We start from the raw sequence: 19,438 nt of genomic DNA, 5'->3' as shown, positions 1-19,438 counted from the left end.
ATTTTGCTTGACTGGCTGGCCAACAGGCCATGGGCATCCTCCTGCCTCTGCAGCCCCATTGCTAGGATCACAGCCATGTACCACCATGCCCAGCTTGTTAAGTGGGTTTGGAGTATCTAAACTCAAGTCCTCATGGTTGCCAGGCAACTGCTTTACCAAATAGCTCTCTCTCTCTCTCTCCCTCCCTTCCTCCCTCCCTCTTCCCCCTTCTCTTGAGAGGTAGGAGCTTCCCCGGGCCCCCAATTATACTCCAACATTAGTTTATTTACCAGACAAATATTTATGTTCTTCTCTTTTCTGGGGTCTGCTCTTTCTAAAAATGTGGGTTACCTGTGGTGGCTCTTGCCTTTTAGGACATCATCTGGGGGCGAGCAGGCAGTCAGACACTCCAAAGAGTTATGTCAAGATACAGACAGTGTACATGAAGATTATCCTTCGTTGTTACTCCCATTCTGTCCAGCAGGGTATCTGCCGGACACATCTGTCTGCAGTTAAGTTTCAATTAACTAGAACTAAAGAATATACATTTTTTTTTCAATGAACTGTGGGACAGCAGCTGCCATGTTGAATCGGGTGGGTTGGGTAGTTCTATCATTGCAGGTTGAATGGAGCTGAATCTGACTGGAGGCTCCTGAGGGCAGGTTCTCCTCTGCCTGTCTCCATCAGTGCCCCTCAGGTGCCAAGAATAGTACAGGTGCTTACTAAGCATGTACCGAATAGAAGGAAGACAATGTAGCACAGGCTATGAAAGCAGGATGTAGCTCAGGCTATGAAGTAGGGTGGATAGAAAAGAGGGACATGCAACATGAATGTCACTGTGGAACCCAAGAAAGATGAGATCTCTAACAACTGCAGGAAGGCAGTGTGCTCCACAGACTTTCTAACCCCTCTTCCTGGCGTCATTCAGTGTCTCAATGGCTGAAGCCCCACAGTGTGCTCCTGTCATTTTCATGAGGGAAGGAAGATGAGTAGCATCCACACCATACCTTCCTTTCTCTTCAGACACCTGAGAGAGGTGAGATCTCACTTGTCTCATGGGAGGCGGGTAGCCAGGTGTAGCTTAAGTGTGAGTGATCAGGGTGAGGAACCTACCTGAATGTAGACACCACATCTCTGTTTTGACGTTTGGAAATGAGACTCGTGTTTCATGAGGCTGGACCTTGTGATCAGTGAGAGAGGCAGATGTGGTGTGTGACTGTCAGGAATGGTGTTCCTTTATGCGTTTGGCCCATGGTGGTGTTTTGAGAATTGCTAGTGAAACAACCTCACACATGTGTCTTTTGTGCCATTGGAGGTATAGTTCCATGTCAATTTCTAGAAGTAGATTTGAGAGTGGGTGCAGAACCGGTTTTGTCAGAGAGTGTGTCTTGTTTCATAATGATGATTCTTCTCGAAAGTGAAGAGAAAGCCTAATTCCCATCATTCTCTGCAGCCCGGAATATCATCCATATGGTGAGTTTCCACCGAGCTAAGGGGAAAGAAGTGAACAATATTTACATACAGTTTTAATTTTCATCTCCCATTTTACGAATTCTAATTTGTGTTTTTCTTCGGAGCAAAAGTCTTTTCCTACTTAAACGCTAACTCCAACGTGAAGTGCGTAGATTGTTTGCGTCTTTTGTTCGTTTTGTTCCCAGACGGTGTCTTATTTTCTTTATTCTCAGCGTTTCAAAGCTTTTTACAACTTGGAGGTGTTATTAGTTCTTTATCTATGATGCACAGATATTTGACACATGCTTTTTAATTGGCTCATTATTCTGCTTATTGGGCCATCCGTGTTTCTTCTGCTTTTGTCTGAAGTTTTCTAGTTCGTTTTAAGTCTGTATTTTTCTTGTATCTTTCACTTGGAGCCTCTGAAATGTTACTCTCTTAAAGTCCTTGTCAGATTGTTTTGTGATAATGAATTTACACTTGGTATAATTCGTTTTTCCTGCCTGAGCTCTGGAATTTTGGGGTGCTGGATCATTTGGGCAGGGAAGGTTGCATTTGCTTTTTGTTTCTTTGCTTTTTATTTGTGCCCCACCCCCAATCTCCAATTGCTCTGTGTTTGCCCCCAGCTAGCACAGAGGTCTCACAACATAGCTTGTCTGTTTGTCTGTCCTGTAGTCTTCCTTCCTGAGGTGGGGAAGGGAGTCTTACTCCCTGCCTAACTGGTGGTCCCCAAACTGAGGTCCCTTCCCCCATCTTGCATAGAAGACTTTGTGTCCTCTTGCTCCAATGAGGTCCCTTCCCAAGGTTCCCTTCTCTGAGCCCTGCTTGAATCCTGCTCGCTTCTCCGTGTGGGCTTCCTGCTTCTCTTACTCAGAGATAACCGGCATGTTTGTGAACCCAGCTTCATCTTTCTGAGTTTTCCTTTTGTGTTTTCTTGGCCCTTTCTCTGCATTTAGTGCAGGGGTATTGTCCCAGTTTACCTAGCCGTCTTAACGGGGAAACATTCTTTCACACTTCAAAAAAAGGCTTGGGTGCCACCTGATGGAAGGAAGCTTGTTTGACGGGAGTTTCCTCTATTCGGTACATGAAGTAGGCATCGTTTTCTGTCCTTACAGTCCTGTGAGACAGGGGTGGTGCTGCCCATTTTCTTTGTGTGACAGTAAAGGCACAGAGCAGGTGAGGAAGCAGGTGAGCATGCAGGTGAGCACATGCAGGTGAGGAAGCAGGTGGGCATGCAGGTGAGCATGCAGGTGATCGTGTAGGTGAGAAAGCAGGTGGGCATGCAAGTGAGCACATGCAGGTGAGGAAGCAGGTGGGCATGCAGGTGAGCATGCAGGTGAGCACATGCAGGTGAGGATGCAGGTGGGCATGCAGGTGAGCACATGCAGGTGAGGAAGCAGGTGGGCATGCAGGTGAGCACATGCAGGTGAGGAAGCAGGTGGGCATGCAGGTGAGGGAGCAGGTGAGCATGCAGGTGAGCACATGCAGGTGAGGAAGCAGGTGGACATGCAGGTGAGGAAGCAGGTGAGGGAGCAGATGAGCATGCAGGTGAGGGAGCAGGTGAGCATGCAGGTGAGGGAGCAGGTGAGCATGCAGGTGAGCATGCAGGTGAGGAAGCAGGTGAGCATGCAGGTGAGGAAGCAGGTGAGCATGCAGGTGAGGAAGCAGGTGGGCATGCAGGTGAGCATATGCAGGTGAGGAAGCAGGTGGGCATGCAGGTGGGCATGCAGGTGAGGAAGCAGGTGAGCATGCAGGTGAGCATGCGGGTGAGGGAGCAGGTGAGCATGCAGGTGAGGAAGCAGGTGAGCATGCAGGTGAGCATGCAGGTGAGGAAGCAGGTTAGCATGCAGGGGAGGAAGCAGGTGAGCATTCAGGTGAGCATGCAGGTGAGCATGCAGGTGAGCTTGCTGTCCAATCTTGCATTCCTGAGAGATTGGTTGGGTTTTAAAAGCAAGTGGTGACTTCCCCTGTTTGTCAGACTCAGCAGGGTGGATCCTGCCCTATGGCCCTGGATTGCCCTAGCTTAGGACTGGGTATGGAATGGACATGGGAGAGGGAAGGTGTGATATTGAGGACTTAGTGGCTCCTTTCTTTGCTCTGAACATCTTAATGCATCTGAACATTAATTTTGATTGTCAGTTAAGGTTGGCCAAGTGTCTGCGTCAGCATTGAAGCTCATGTCCAGAGAGGTCTCACTGTGGTAGATGGCACCATCATTTGGTCTAGTGACCTAGAAAGAATAGAAAATGGGGTAAAAGAAGAAGCCAGCTAAGTGCTCCTGTGTTCCTTACCCCAGTTCCTGATCTTCCAACATGTGAGCAAGCAGCCTCCTGCTGCCAGACTGCGGCTGGCTCTGCTGATATGTCTCACCTACTACAATAGACTGTATTCTTTGTATCATACACCTCTTGTAAAAATGTCTTCCTTTAAGTTGCTGATGTATGTATGTATGTATGTATGTATGTATGCTTTATGTATATATGAGGGTGCACATACATGTCTATTCATTTCCATATGGAAGACAGAGGATATTATTTCTCAGGAACTATTTCTCTTGTTTTATGAGGTGGGGTCTCTTACTGGGACCTGAAACTTCCTGATTAGGCTAACATGGATTTGTGTGGTTGAACTCAGGTTTTTGTGTTTGTCGGAGAAGTGTACATTATGCATTTGGTCATAGGGAGGAGAAAGAAAATGAATATGGTATCCTCCGGCTGACAGGAGGGAAGAGCTTAGACTCTCCTAGCCACATTAGTGTCTGCTCCTTCATTTACAATTGAGAATAACCCTAGAGAATATGTCTCATTACACTCATCCGAGGAACAGGAGCCAGATTGGTCCTGTAAATTTCTCATTACCAGACTCCAGCTTGACGTTTCCCTGCCCGTCGAATTATGGAGCCCTGTACTTCCGTGCATCTCAATGTTCTCTTCCTGCCAGCTTCTCACCATCTCTATGGAGGGAGTTGAGAAGCTCGAAAGCAGTTCCTTGGGGTTTAGACTGAAGGGCTAGAAATGGAGGAGGCTCAGGAAGAATGTTGCAGCCACAGGGATGAGGACCAGGTGCTCACAGGGGCTCCTGACTCTTCTTGGGTCAATAGTGCTGCGTATTCCCAAGTCAGCATCAGCTGTGTGCATGTGCATCCAGCATGGTGAGAGATTGGTCAGTGCCAGCTCTATTGGGGCTCCAATAGGGGTGTGGCCTTGGAGCCTGGGGATGCCTGCATTGCTCTATGTCACATTTCCTGCTACCTTCTGATCTACAATTACTACAGGTGTCAGTTATCAGCTTAACTTTTTGTTGCCCCCACCTAGGTGGCCCGTGAGCAGGAACTTTATTCCTCTGCTTTGAAGCCCTGTTGCTTCCTTAAACAGCTCATTGCCGGTTAGATTAGATTCAGAAGGAATTGGTAATGTAAAATGAGCAGCAGCTAGCCCCTAACCAGCTTCCGTTATATAAAATCCGTGTGGTATCTGGCAAGTGACTTACTTACCTTTGTCTGTAAGATGGACCCACAGCTCCCGCTCCACAGAACTGTTAAGTCAGAGCCACTCAGAACAGGGTCATGGGTTGCTGGGAAACAGGACAGTGACATCTTTGCTATTCTAGAAGCATGGACACAGATGTTCAGTGTCTGTCTTATCTCTGGGTGGGATCTAGAGCCCACTGAATGTAGCACCCATACCAGAACCTTTTGTTACCAGCCTGGTGCAGGATGAATGGGCAGCCGCTGTAGAAACTGTTGCCATCTCAGATGTCAAGTGTATGGGAGAAACATCCTCCTGAGTGCCCTTCTTTTAATTAAATACCAGGTACACTTTCTGAAGTTCATTAAGCGATTCTGTTGGTGTCGGGAGCTGTAGCTTCATATCTGACAAAGTCCGGTTGCTTTGAGTTGTAGAATGTTATCAAATGAGGTGGCTTGACAGAAGCTGCAGGATGACACAGGCACTTCCTCTTTGCCTGGCTCAGCTGATACCCATAGCATCCCCCGTGCCCACTGCCCACATCCTAGGGACCCAGCAGAGCAGTTCTTGGTCCATGCCTTTAGATTTCAGCTTGAGATTCCAAGAGTTTTGATGAAGGGTCTGAGCCATGTTGCTTCTCAGCATTTTGTCTGGGGTCAAATGGAAAGTCTGACATCACTGAGAGATAGACTTGCTGATGAACAAGTCCCAGGGGCTTCTGGGCATGCCCTCCATTAAGCAGGATGCTAAGGCTGCCTTGATGTCCTCAGAGAGTCAAGTACCAGGAAATTTTAGCATTGAGCTGGGCTGTTATGATTTATTATTTTGAGTTACACACATATATGTGTGTGTGTGTGTGTGTGTGTGTGTGTGTGTGTGTGTGTGTGTATGTGAGTATGTACATGTGTGGGTGCAGATGCTCATGGAGTCCAGAAGAGGGCACCCTGTTCCTTGGAGCTGGAGTTACAGGCAGTTGTGAGGGTGCTAAGAGTCCATTCCAGGACTTCTACAAGAACTGTATATGTTCTTAGCTGTTGAGCTGTCTCTTTAGACTGACAAAGAATCTTTAAAATAAGCTTTACTCTTGATATAGTTTTAGAATTATAGGAAAACTGGAAAACTAACACAGACAGTCCCTACAGCCCCTTTTGGTTTCACGTATTCCACATCTATGCTAGTATATTGCCTCGGTCAAAATGGATAAAGCCGTGAGTGGTGGTTTGAATGAATTTGGCCCTTATAGATTCATGTGTTTCAATGCTTGGCCATTAGGAGAGGCACTATTAGGAGGTGTGGCCTTATCATAGTAGGTGTGGCCTTGTTGGAGGAAGTGTGTCACTGTGTAGGTGGGCTTTGAGGTCTCCTATGCCCAGTGAGGATTTAGAGCCTCCCCCTGGCTGCCTGCGGATCAAGATGTAGAACTCTTGGTTCCTCCAGCACCAAGTCTGCCTACAGGCTGCCATGCTTCTCACCATGAAGATAATGGACTGAACCTCTGAAACTGTAAGTGAGCCCCACTTAATGTTCACCTTTATAAGAGTTGCCTTGGTCATGGTGTCTTTTCACAGCAGTAAACCCCCAACTAAGACACCATGTTAATACATAGTTAAGAACTAAAGCCCACACTGTACTCAGGCTTTTGTTGTTGTTGTTATTTTTAACCAAGTGTGATTCCAGAGTCTTATCCAGGATACTGTGTCCAGTCATTGTAGGTCTCTTTCGGCTCCTCATGGCTGAGGTGGTCTCAGAGACTTTTCTTTTTAGTGACCTTCTGAGGTTAGAGGGGACAAGATGCTCTTCAGCAGGATTTGTTTAATGGTTTCCTGTGGGTACAGCTGGGGTTGTATGTTTCATGGGTAGACCCCAGAGGCCAGGTGTATGCTTCATGATCATAGCATACCAAAGGGCCATGCTGTGAGTATGACCTACCTCTGCTGATGTTGATTGTCCAAGGCTTAGTGTAGGGCTTATCCGTTATATGGTTACAACTCCCTTCCATTTGCCACACTGCCTCTGCCCCACAAAAGAAGTCACCATGCCTACCTCACATCTAAGAAATAAAGTTATATCCTGTTTTCTTGAGGTTGGAGTATTTTTATAAAACTTTCTCTTGAAATAAAATCATATCAATTCCCCATTTCATCCCCTTCAACCCCTTAGATTCTCTTTCTCAAACCTGTCCAAAGCCCTCCCCACTCTTAAGTTAACAGTGTCTTTTCCTTTGGTTATATTTGTGTAAACATGTCTGCACACACACACACACACACACACACACACACACACACACATGCACGCATGCACACACACATATCCTGCCAAAGATCATATCTATCTACCTACCTACCTATCTGTCATGTGTCTGTTTGTCTGTCTGTCCATCCAGCCATCCATCCATCTATCCATCCATCCATCCATCCAGTTGTTTGTGTGTATGTGGTTTCAAGGATGACCATTCTGCATTGGACTGCCAATAAGAGGGCTCATTCTCCCGGAAGTCAGTAGTTAACCTGTAGTTCTTTGACTAAAGGTTGAAACTATAATGCTGAAATGTCCATCAATACTTCCATTATTCCAGTCTTCTTCATGCAGTTATTTCTAGGACAGACTGTTTCACAGCAGGCTTCTTTGTATTCTTGCCCTTTCTTATGACATTTCTGCCCCTCCTTCTGAGATGCTCCCTGAGCCAAAGATGGCAGGCACTGTGTGTAACTATAACCATTGGAGCTGGGCTCCCTACAATCCTTTGATGTCTCTATTATGTCATTGTGTTTTGCTGGTATGGTCTCAATTTGCTGTAGAGAGAGGCTTCTTTGATGAGGGGTGGTAGCCACACTTACCCATGGGTATAAGGATAAGATTTAGAACAATGACTCTCAAACTAGGTTGTGACCCCTTTGGTGGGCGAATGACCTTTTCGCAGGGGTTGGCTAAGACCATCAGAAAACAGATATTTATATTATGATTTATAACAGTAATAAAATTACAGTTATGAAGCAATAAAAATAATTTTATGGTTGGGGGTCACTACAGCATGAAAAACTGTATTAAAGGGTCCCAGCAATAGGAAGGTTGAGAACCACTGATTTAGAATGCAGTGAGAAATTAAGCTGGTCTTGCAAAGTGCCGGTAGAAGATCCTTCTTTAAGGTCCACAGCAGAGTATTTGTATAGTCTTTATTTTTTTAATTGTGTGTCTTATGTGTAGGTATGTGCATGTGAGTGCAGTGCCCATGGAGGCCAGCAGAGGGTGCCAGATCCCACAGAACTGGAGTTACAGGCAGTGGGGAGCCACGATGTGGGTGCTGGGAACTTGGTCCTCTGCCAGAGCAGCCAGTGCTCTTAGCCACTGAACCACTTCTTTAGCCTTGGCAGGTTGGAACATTTACATTAACTATCTGAAATTCTACATGGGAAGAGTGTCTGCTCTACCTTTATCTATTAACCCTGCCATTCATTCACACCCGTGTCACCTCATGAGTGGTTCTTATTTTTTATAACTCCACAGTATTGGTTGCTCATATTGTAGCTTTGGTCATGGGAAGGTTCCATCTGGTTCCTGTGTCCGCGAGACAAATCCATTGCTGGGGTCTGGTTTCATCTGAGCACTTCATCCTACAGTGCTGGAGTCAGCCCCAGAGTTCTTGGGAATCCGGGGGTGCTGCTTGCCATTAGGGTGCCATTGATTTCTGCCTCCCTTGGTCACAGTGAAAGAAATACACATGTATACTAACCTATGTGTGCACACATGTGCAGACTCTTCTGTAGGTGGTGGCCATGCTTGCCTGTGATGTTTTGAGATCTGAGCTATCACCTTGCAGGATAATAGCCCCTCTGCCTTGCCAGTTTGTAAATTTCCCTTCCCTCAGACCCCCTGCCTCATTGCCACATCACTCAGTTCTGCTTGTGTGTGCACAGCAGCAGAATTGTGGGACCTTCCCTGAATGGGAAAGAGCTGTTTTTGAGGGTTTATGCAACCTGTGTGTTCTTGCTTTAATTTTCAAGTTCCTCACCTTTCTAAGGCTCCTGGGGTCTCTGCCTTCAATGAGGTGACTTCTTCCATATTTAACATCTTTAGATTCCCAGTATTGCATCCTGGGGTCCCAGGACCTCTTAATGAGACTCCAACTTTTGCATATTTAAACTTCTCTATGCTGTGAAGTTCTTTGGGTTTAGATAAGAGCTTTATGTCATCCAGCCTCCATTGTACCATACAGAATCAGATTAAATGCCAACTCTGCTTCACCTTTGCCACCTTCCTCCTGTTCGGATCCCCTGGCCACCACTGATCTATTCACCATTGTCATCGCTTCCCCTTCTCCGGGATGTCATTTAACTAGAATCATATAATGTACGAGTTGCTCACAGTCGCTTCGTTCACTAAGTAATGTGTTTAAAATTCACTCTTGTGGCGCAGTAACCGTGACAGCTGGTTTTACTTGTGAACTTGACTTAGTCTAGAATTACCTTCAATTAAGGAGTTGTCTAGATTGGGTTGGCCCGCTTATGATGGGCTTGTCTTCATTGTTAATTGATAGAGGAAGAACAAGCCCACTGTGGGCAGCTCCATTCCCTAGTTTTAGACCTGGGATGTGTGAGAGTAGAAAGACAAGCAAACAAGGAGCCTTGCATTTGTTTTCCTGCTGCTCCTGACTGTGGACATGATACTTTTAAGTTCCTGCTCTGACTCCCCAGGATTATAGACTATAACCTGGAGCCGTAAGCCTAAGAAACCCTTTCTTTTCCAGGTTGCTTTTGGTCAGGGTTATTTGTCACAGCGACAGATAAAATGAGAAGAGCTGCTAATTTATTTTTACCACTGAGTAATATTCCACTCTGTGGGTGTTATCATTTCATTTATCCATTCGCTCAGGAAAGAATAACGTGGTTTCTCCCACGGGTGTTTGGGGGAAAGGCCACAGCTTTGCTCTTCACATGTTACTGTGAAGCTGTAAGATTCCAGACAGACTTAGCTATAAATGGAAATGGTGAATCTTCCTATGCTTTGCCTTTTTTTGTTGTTGTTTTTTTAAAGATGGGGAGATGCTCTCCAGGTGCCTCTCCTTATTGAGGAGCTATTGGTGGGCATGATTTGCTATTGGCAGGAGCTAGCTGCCAGGGGAGGGAGATTTCTGCTTTCATCTCTCCCCCCCTTCCTTCCTCTCTTTTCCCCTCCTCCCTTCTCCCCTCCCCCTCCCCTTCTTTTCCCCTCCCCCTTCTTTCCTCTCCCCTTCCCTTCCCCTTCTCTCCTCTCCTTTTTCCTCCTCTCCTCTCCCCTACTCTCCCCTCCCCTCTTCTCCTACCCCTCCCCTTCTCTCCCCTCCTCTCCTTTCCCCTCCCCTTCTCTTTTTCCCCCTCCTCCTCCACCTTCTTCTTAATCATTATGAGGTTTTAATAGAAGAACCTTGAGGAAGAGAACCTGTATAGGCGCTCTCTCTACTTTACTGAAGCTGCCCAACAAAACCTATTAAAACAAACCAACAACACAGCCATCACAAGAACATTGTTCTCTAGATATCCGAAGTCCAACATGGGACATCAGGAGACACTAAAGACAGTTAGGATTCAGTGTCCTCCTAGCAGATGTCTGCAGAGGATCCAGCATCTGTCCTGGTAGAAACAGGAGGGGGGGACTTCTGGAGACTGAATTTCTTCTCTTTTTTTAAAAGTCACTATAGAAAATGCAGGAAGTTTCTCTTTGCCTCTTTTCAATTTGTCTTGAGATCAGGATAAAACCTTGATGTTTTTATGGGTAGAATATTGGGGCCTTCTGCAGTGTTTCTCCCATGACAGTTCTCTTACTCCTTTGAACACATTCTCCTATGACAGTTCTCTCATGATCTTATTATTTCTTTGAACACATTCAGAACATAACATACTAGCTTCTATTCTTGGGTGTGATGGGAAAACACAGGATGGTAACAGACAGAATGAAATCATTGTCAGGGAGGGGAAACTATAGGACCCAGGTCTGGCCCTTGTGAAACTTCAAGCCTGTGTGTCTGCAGAGGTCAGTCTGCCATGTATCACCCACCAACTGACACTAGAAGTTTGAAACAAAAAATCCTCCCCAGAAATAGGAAGAGGACAGCACTTAACAGCCCTGGGTCAAAGGGCTCTTGTGGTAATTCTTCCCCAACCGGCAACCACAGATGCCTGCACTGAAGTTACAACTTCAGTGTGTTCATCTTCTCTTACATACACCTGTTGCTGCTTGCTCAAGGCCTTGCTCACTTCCTTGCATTTCCTGGAACCCGGCCACAGGCTACAGCCTGACCTCGTGCCATGTGCTCTGAATAGCATATATTTGCCAAGAGTTACACATGTCTCTGGAGTCCCTAATATACCCTTGTCTTCCTGCCATCCACACTCGAGCTAAATTGTTGACAGGAGAGCCCCACAGAGCACTCCAGACACATTTTTAACAGGAGACAGGTACTAGCTAGCAGGGAAAGGGCTGTCACCTTATGAATGGGTTTTTGAGAAGGTGTGATTAGCTCACAGTGGGGCGGAGAAAGACCTGGATGCTCCCTTTGAAGAAGTGTTTGAATCCAGGAGATGCTCTGTGGCAGGCTCCTCTCCTATTGAGACCAGCATTGAGATCTCATTTCCCTCTTCAGAGTCCCCATTAAAGTCATTCTCAGGGTAGTGACTGGAGCCTGCCATTTTTACGGATCACTCTGGAGACCTCACAAAGGCTACAGAGATGGGATGTCCTCAGGTCACTGGGATTTCCTTCTCTTTTGAGGGTGTAGCAGGTGGCCCCTCACCGATGTCCATTCCAGCAGTAGTGAGTGGACTCAGTGGGTATTTAAAATACCTGGAAGCCAGGCATTGGTGGTGCACACCTTTGATCCCAGCACTTGGGAGGCAGAGGCAGGCAGATCTTTGTGAGTTCAAGGGGTAGCCTGGTCATCAGAGCAAGTTCCAGGGCAGCCAGGGCTACACAGAGAGACCTTGTCTCAAAAATAAAAGAAACAAAACAACACATGTCTCATGGAAGGAAGGGTGGGCAGACAGAATGAAGGACAGGACAGAAGGCAGGCAGGAAAAAGTGGTAATATAGTAGCACTTTTCTGAAACTGGAATATAGGTGAGCAATTAGAGGGAAGGGAATGAGGGTGTGGTGTATCAAAACACATGATACGCATGTACAAAATTCTCAATTAAAAAAGCAAAACTAACTTTAAAACGTAGAGAAGTCAGGCGGGAGAATGTTGCAGGGCATAGGAGAGGACAGAGAGATAAAACAGGATAGATATGACTGTATTTCATTGCATATACATAGGACATTCTCAAGGAAAAAGAAAACATGTTTAAGAAAAGCTAAAGAGATCTGTTCAGAGGAGAAAGAAAAGACAAGCTTGAACCGCCCACCACAGTGCTGTGCAGCTCTGTGTGGCCATCAGCAGGGAGCATGGTGGGCTGTGTGCTCCCTGCCTTCACCAGTAATCCCTAGGTCTCCCACTGTTCTGTGCATTAATGGATCTGCCCTGTGTATCCCGGGGTCTCCTGGATTTCCCTTTGGGGTGAAAAAGGATCCTTTAGCTCTTTAGATCCCCTGCCCACTCTTAAATTGGGTTGTTTGGTTTCTCTCTTTTCTCTTTTCTTTTCTTTTCTTTTCTTTTCTTTTCTTTTCTTTTCTTTTCTTTTCTTTTCTTTTCTTTTCTTTTCTTTTCTTTTCTTGCTTGCTTGCTTGCTTGCTTGCTTGCTTGCTTGCTTGCTTGCTTGCTTTTTGAGGCAGGGTTTCTCTGTGTAGCCCTGGCTGTCCTGGAACTCACTCTGTAGACCAGGCTGGCCTGGAACTCAGAAATTCACCTGCCTCTGCCTCCCAAGTGCTGGGATTAAAGGCATGTGCCACCACTGCCCAGCTGGTTGTTTTCTTACTGCTGTTCTGTGTATTTTGGTTACAGAATATCTCATTTATGTGTGTGTATACACATATATACACACACACATATATACACACATATATACACACGTGTGTATATATATTATACACATATAATATATATACACATGTGTGTATATATATTATATGTGTATGTGTGTATGTATGTATATATGTATGTATGTATATTTGGCAAACTGTTTTCATGTAGAGTGTGGCTTGTTGATCAAGAAGCCTCTCAGTGGTGCCCTCCAGGGAAGAGAGTTTCTAATTTTTATAATGTTCAGGACTTTGTCAGATGCCTTTTATGTGTCGATGGATCTGAATTTTTGTCACAGAGATCTGCCTGTCTATGCCTCCCTTGCTAAAGACTTTTGTATTCACATCCATGTAGTGTGACTAGACCTGTAACCCGATATAAACCCTTTTCTCCCCAAGTTGCTTTTTATCATGGGGTCTTAATTAAAGCAACAGAAAGCAAACAAAACAACTGTTTTTGTTTTTTGTTTTTTGGGCTTTTTTTAGTGAAATCATTCTCTGGTCATTTATGAATACTAAAATATAAGATAAAAAAATCCATCATTTGGGAGGGGAGAGGCGGAAACAGAAGGACCCTGCTTATTGGTCCTTACCATCAGAAGTTAAGCACTGGACACTCAAAGCACTATTTTCATCTTTCATGTTGAATGGGATATTGTTGGCATATTGTGCTTAGTACATGGTACAGGTTGATACCTGTTGGTTCCAGGTCAGGGGCTAGTACTGCTTTTAATGAGGATTCTTTGTCAGTCACTTGTGTCCGCCAATGGATAAGACTGCCTCCCCATGGGTCAATAGGCTCTTCATTGCTAAGAATCCCAGCATTAGTGGAGTGATTACTGACACTTGTATTTCACAATAGTATCAGGTCCCCACAACCAGTCCTTTGCTAAAATGCACCCCCCAGATTGTTTTCTGAATTTGAAAATGGGTCATTTACATCCTGGACTTTTCCATACCCCCCACCCTGGGGCCCCTGGGCATTCTGGGATTTTCCACTGGGAATCCAGGCTCTCTCTGGTTGATTTACATGGTAGGATGTGCAGGCCAGTTTCTCACTTAGGTTATCTGATTCCTGAAGGCTCTGCTCTGACCAATGGAGGCCTGAACCTACACAGCCCTGTGAAGAGGAAGCTGGAGACGGAGAAGGACTATGTCTTTGACAAAAGGCTCAGGTACAGCGTCCGCCAGAATGAAAGCAACTGTCGGTTTCGTGATATCGTGGTGAGAAAGGAAGAAGGCTTCACACACATTCTCCTGTCCAGCCAGACTTCGGACAACAATGCGCTGACTCCTGAGGTAAAGAGCTTTGGGGGAAGACAATTGATTTCAGGCCTCCTTCTCCTGGCCTAGTCTTGTCCTGCACTTGCTTGTCCATAGTATCCGTGGAAGCACGGGGAGTTAGCAACATGTCTGGGTGTGGACACACTCTAGAGCAGTTGTTCGTAACCTTCCTAATGCTGCCACCCTTTAATACAGTTCATGTTGTGGTGACCTCCAACCATAAAATTATTTTCATTGCGACTTCATAACTGTCATTTTGTCACTGTTAGGAACTGTGATATAAATATCTGTTTTTCCTACAGTCTTAGGGCATCCCTGTGAAAGGGTTGTTTAACTCCCAAAGGGGTCATGACCCTCAGGTTGAAATCCACTGCTCTAGAGGACCTGTTCATCCAGGCTGGCATTGATAGGATGGGTTGGTATCCCTGGTGCATCTGGCACCCTCAGGAATGCCCATGAAGTGGTGATGGCGGTGGCAGTGTGTGGAGAAGTACCATATCCTTGAACTTGTGACCATATGCCTTATATGATTCACATAAACAATGGCTCTTTTATGGAATTGTGGGTGTGATGGGCCAGAATGATTGACAGATTGTGAGGGAGGAGCTGACAGGTGCTTTTGGGGTTTATAGGCACTTGGTTACTGTTGCCCCTCTGTTGTGGGTGGTCCTGATGCTGTTTGTATTCTGATGTTAATTCTGCTTCCTCAAGAGGGGTTGTCCCCAAAAGAGCTGTCCATCACATGGGCAGTCGGTCTCACGTGACCCTTCTCCCCATTTTAATGGTCAATAAAGGCTCGAGCCTGTGATTGGGCAGTGGAGGGGAAAGGTGGGGCTAGAGGTTTGCTAGTGGGGCAGGGAGGGAGGCAGAAGAGACGAGAGGGGAAGAAGAGAACTCTGAAGAAGATGAGGAAGAGGAGGAGGAGGAGGAAGAAGAGGAAGCCATGTGGACCAGAACCACATGGCCAGGAAAAAACACAAGTAGCAAGGTGTTTTCCAGCTGGAGAATTGGTTAGTATAGTATCTGCCCAATCTAGGCATACAGCTTAGAATTATAATTACTGTATTGTGTGCTTTTTATATGGACTTCTTGGGGTAGGAAATTCTAGCAACACCCCTCCTCCATGCATAGAGTTTGGGGGGTGGGGGGCATCCTCATCTACTTGAGCAGGAGCACCCTGGGCTTCTCTGTAGGATCTGGAATGTGGGCTCCCTGGTGGGCGGCTTCTCATGGACACATACTCCTGGAACCTGCGTCACTTTGAGCTCACTGTGACACATCCACACGAGGCCCATTCTTCCTGTGCTCTTTTCCACTTCACTGCCTTTAAAGGGCTTTTTAAAAAGGCACATCATTTTCCTTCCATAAATCGAATCAAGGTGACACCTCTCAGTTCACCTCGTGTCTGTGGAGCAGCTTTGTGTGGTAATGGGTGCCCACTCATCCCAGAAGACACACCGTGCTTCACTGATCCTCGGTATCCAGGGGCACTGCCTACTGAGCCGTGGGCGTTGTTTACGATGGCCTGTGTTCCCGATCTGCATCAGTCAGTTACAAGAATGAGTTACGGTTCTGATGATTTCAGTGAGCTGGCACCTTGGGTACAGTAGTCCCTAAAGAAAGATCCCACGGAATCTAAGAGGTGGGGTTGGAGGAGGACTGGTGATTTGGGAGTCTAGCAACCTGGATTTCAATCCTGGCCCCACTTCGATTGCTGTCTCTGTTACCAGGGGAAATTACTCTGCCTGGATACACCTCCTGTTCACAAGAATGGTACTTCATCTTCTTTGTAAGATTAGAGACAGTGCATGCAGGTACTCAGGAGCAGAAATGTCTGGTACCCAAGGGTGGCCTATGTGGGCTCTCGCTGTTACTAGGAGAGTCACCAGCAGGCCCACCTTGCTTGCTAGTGAACAAACTGGAAGGGACCCTCTCCTGGTGACAGTTGAATTTCTTCTCCTAGCTGTACGTGTGTCATTGGGTGGATTGACTATACATGTGAAAAATCTGTTACTAGATGCATTGACTCGATTCTGAGATCAGAGGCTGTGTTGTGATATTTTTTTCTTGTCAGGAATATAGCATAGGAGTGGGAACAAGCCCCTCTGAAATGAGCCAGCAAACAAGGCTCCACAATTCAAAGCTTGTCCACTTGCCTGTGAGGAGAGGAGCCGAGTGCGGACCTCCAGCTTCTGATCCACAACGTTTGAAGTTCCCTTTCTGTTGCTGTGACAAACTAAATGAGCAAAAAGCAATTTAGTGGGAGAAGAGGGTTTATTTTGTCTTATACTTCCAGGTCAGTCACGGAAAGAAACCAGGGCTGGAGCTTGAGGCAGGAGCCTGAAATCAGAAACCCTGGAGGAATGCTGCTTTCTGGCTTGCTCTCCGGCTCATGCTCAGCCAGCTTTCTTACCTTGGGAATGGTGCCGCCCAGAGTGGGCTCTGCCCTCCTACACCATTCTAATTCCCCTACCAGACATGCCCACAGCTAATTAGACAATTCTTCAGTTGAGGCTTTTCCTCTCAGATGTCTCTATGCTGGGTCAAGTTGACATCTAAAGGTAACAGGGACACATAGGAACAGGACACAGCCCTTTTGTCAGATCTGGCCATTCGGATTTTCCTCAAAGACTGTCCCCCTCATTCTCTCTGCTGTGCACTTGTCTCTCTCAGACTGAATTTCTTCTAGATTTGCCTATACATTTTTCTTTCTGAATACACTTTTCCTCTGCTTAAAGTCCACCCACGCATTTGTTTTTTCAAGAGTCTTAAGTGTAAAAACCTGTCCTACTGAAAATGCCCAATTTTTGCCCTTGCTTCTGAACGGTCAGTTTGATTTGTGAAGAATTTGTTCTATACATGTTTTCCTCAGTACATTGACCACCGTATTCCACTGCTTTCCTCCCATGCTTACTAGTCTCCTTTAGAACTATCCTCTGGTCAAAGGTCTACTTTCGAGGTAAGCTTTCTTTTTGCCTCCGGATATTTGAAGTTTTTTCTTTGTTTTATATGGGCTTTCTGTGCTGTTCAGAATTCAGATCAGTATTAAATATCCTTAGACCCTTTCCCCCCGCCCCCAGGATGTTCCTGTCCTAATTCCAGACCCCAAGACGATGTTAAGTCACATGCCCAGGACATTAAGGTTTCTGAAGGACTAAAGGTTGTTCCTTAGCTGACTTTGAGATGAAGAGATTGGTTTTGGAAGGGAAGATCTCCCTGGTCTCTGTGCAATCCACCTGCATCCGTTCTCAGCCTGTCTCAGCCAGGCACTGCCTGTTCTCTGTGACAGCTGAAGGCAGCTCGCTCAGCACCTGCTTTCACCTGCATGGCTCACACTTACTGTTACCCTCTCTCTTATTTGGGTGTTCCGTCTGTTTCTCCAATCTGGGCTCAGGGAGACTGCTTCAGATTTTCCAGTTTGCCCATTCTCCCTCCAGCTCTGTCTAGTCTGATGTTAATCTAGCCAGAGATTCGTGGCTTTGCTCTTCATGGGGCTACGTTTTCTTCCCTTAAATCTTTTCATTTCATTCTCTGTTAGTCATCGTTGTTTGTCTGTCCTCTCCCCCCCCCCCCGTGTTTGACCATTTTAAACATATTTTAAAATGTTATAGACTCTTAAATATCATTTAAAGCCATCCAGTCCTTCCCATCTGTGTTTCAGTTCACATTTCTCAAATGCTTTGTCATTTCCTTGTGAGCCTGTCCGCAGTGGGGATTATTGTCCTGTGAAGTTCTCCTGCGGCTTGGGTTTCGGTTTCTCTCGAAAGCACTTCTGCATTCATTTTTCTGAAACGCCTCAGGGATATCTCTAGCGCATATCCAATTTCCATATCAGTCAGTTAATTAATTTTTTAAAAGACTTTACTTTTTATTTCACGCACGCGCGCACACACACACACACACACACACACACACACACCTGAGTGTGGTTGTGTGCACAACTGCAGTCTCCTCAGAGGCCCTGCGCCTAGAGCTGGGGTTAGCAGCTTTGAGCCTCCTGACGCAGCTGCCAAGAACCCAACTTGAGTCATTTGCAAGAGCAGTGTGTGCTCTTGACCACTGTAGAGATGGCTTATCTCCACAGCCCTTTCTTCTTGTTTTTTAACTTGGAGATTTCTCTCCCCTGTGGTATTACAACTTTGTGTTGGGGTTTCAAGTTCTCATGGGAGATGTTACCTATAGAAAAAGTTCAGGCAGCTTGCTCTGACTGTGATGTGGAGGACATGTGGCGGAGCAGCTGAAGGGAGGGCCATACTAGTCAGTATTCGATTTCTATGCAAGTTTTTTGTTCAGGAAGCCTGCATTTTGCATCCTGGCCACACCAGCTGCAGGTCATCCTGAATGCCCAGGCTCTCAGGAGAAGTTGTGTAGGTAGGTAGCATGGGCAGTGGTCATGACGGGGCTGTGATTGGAATGAGCCAGAGTGTGGAGGGCCACAGGTGTGAGTTCACCCCGTACCAGCCTTTGAAGTCCTGCATGCTCCGCTTCTCGATGTGTGGGGCATGTGAGAGGCAGGGCATCAGCTGCAGCTGCTGCTTCCATGATGACCTCAGTAGCCCAGGAGAAAGTAGCTTTGCTCTCTCCTGCACACTGACTTGCTGCCCCATAGCCAAACAGGAGGTTCAGTTTTGAGAGCCAAGATGCTTCGAGAGGCCGCCTCACCTTCAGGCTGGTGCTTCTAAGTGTGAGAATGCAGCAGTTTGCTTTTGAGGTTACAGCCAGAAGCTGTGCAAGTTACGGGGTTGCCACGGGCCACTTTTGAATGTCTGCCACAGAGGCACTGTGACAGTCTCAAGAATACAGCAGGGGCTAGGAAGATAGCTTTCTGGTTCTTGTTCAAACCATGGTCTAGCTGGGGCAAACAATTGAAATTCCCCTGTGGTAGCACGACAGAGAGAGCAGGATATTCACTATCCGGAATTCACTATTCCCTGAAGACCGTGAACTTTCAGGTGGCCTGTCATTTATTGTTCACCTGGAGAGAATTCTAGACGGACAGATCTCGAATCTTGTGGCTAATCCACGGCAGACTGTGAGCTTGGCCCTACGTCAATGCTACAGCTTACTTACCATGGGCCACCTATGATCCCTGCAAGGGTCTAGGGAGATAAGACAAGAAAAAAATCTAACTGAGACAACTAGAGGCTTATGTAGCTCACCAGAGCTGTGCACAGGATCATTTTCCCATGCTTTGTAAGGGCTTCGACCAGCGAATACCTAAAGTTGGTCTGCAGAAGTTCATAGAGATACACCAAGTCCACACCAGGCTCCCAGGTCTGGACCAGTAACCCCAGGACCTCCAAGTTGATCCTTCTCCTTACACTGAAGGT

At 46.3% G+C, this 19,438-nt stretch overlaps 1 protein-coding gene across 1 annotated transcript in view; it reads left to right on the top strand.

Annotated features, from left to right (window-relative positions):
- Cdyl2 (chromodomain Y like 2) overlaps positions 1–19,438 on the top strand; it is a 163,742-nt gene that overhangs the window by 129,992 nt on the left and 14,312 nt on the right. Inside the window, exon 3 of the mRNA XM_034522602.3 lies at positions 13,906–14,123. Coding sequence (XP_034378493.1) covers positions 13,906–14,123 — 218 coding nt within the window. The remainder of the gene's footprint in view (positions 1–13,905; positions 14,124–19,438) is intronic.

This window comes from Arvicanthis niloticus, chromosome 18 (assembly GCF_011762505.2).
Source record: "Arvicanthis niloticus isolate mArvNil1 chromosome 18, mArvNil1.pat.X, whole genome shotgun sequence".
NCBI classification, from domain to species: Eukaryota; Metazoa; Chordata; class Mammalia; order Rodentia; family Muridae; genus Arvicanthis; species Arvicanthis niloticus.
Note: the sequence above shows the minus strand (reverse complement) of the source record. Positions and strands in the feature narration are given on the sequence as shown.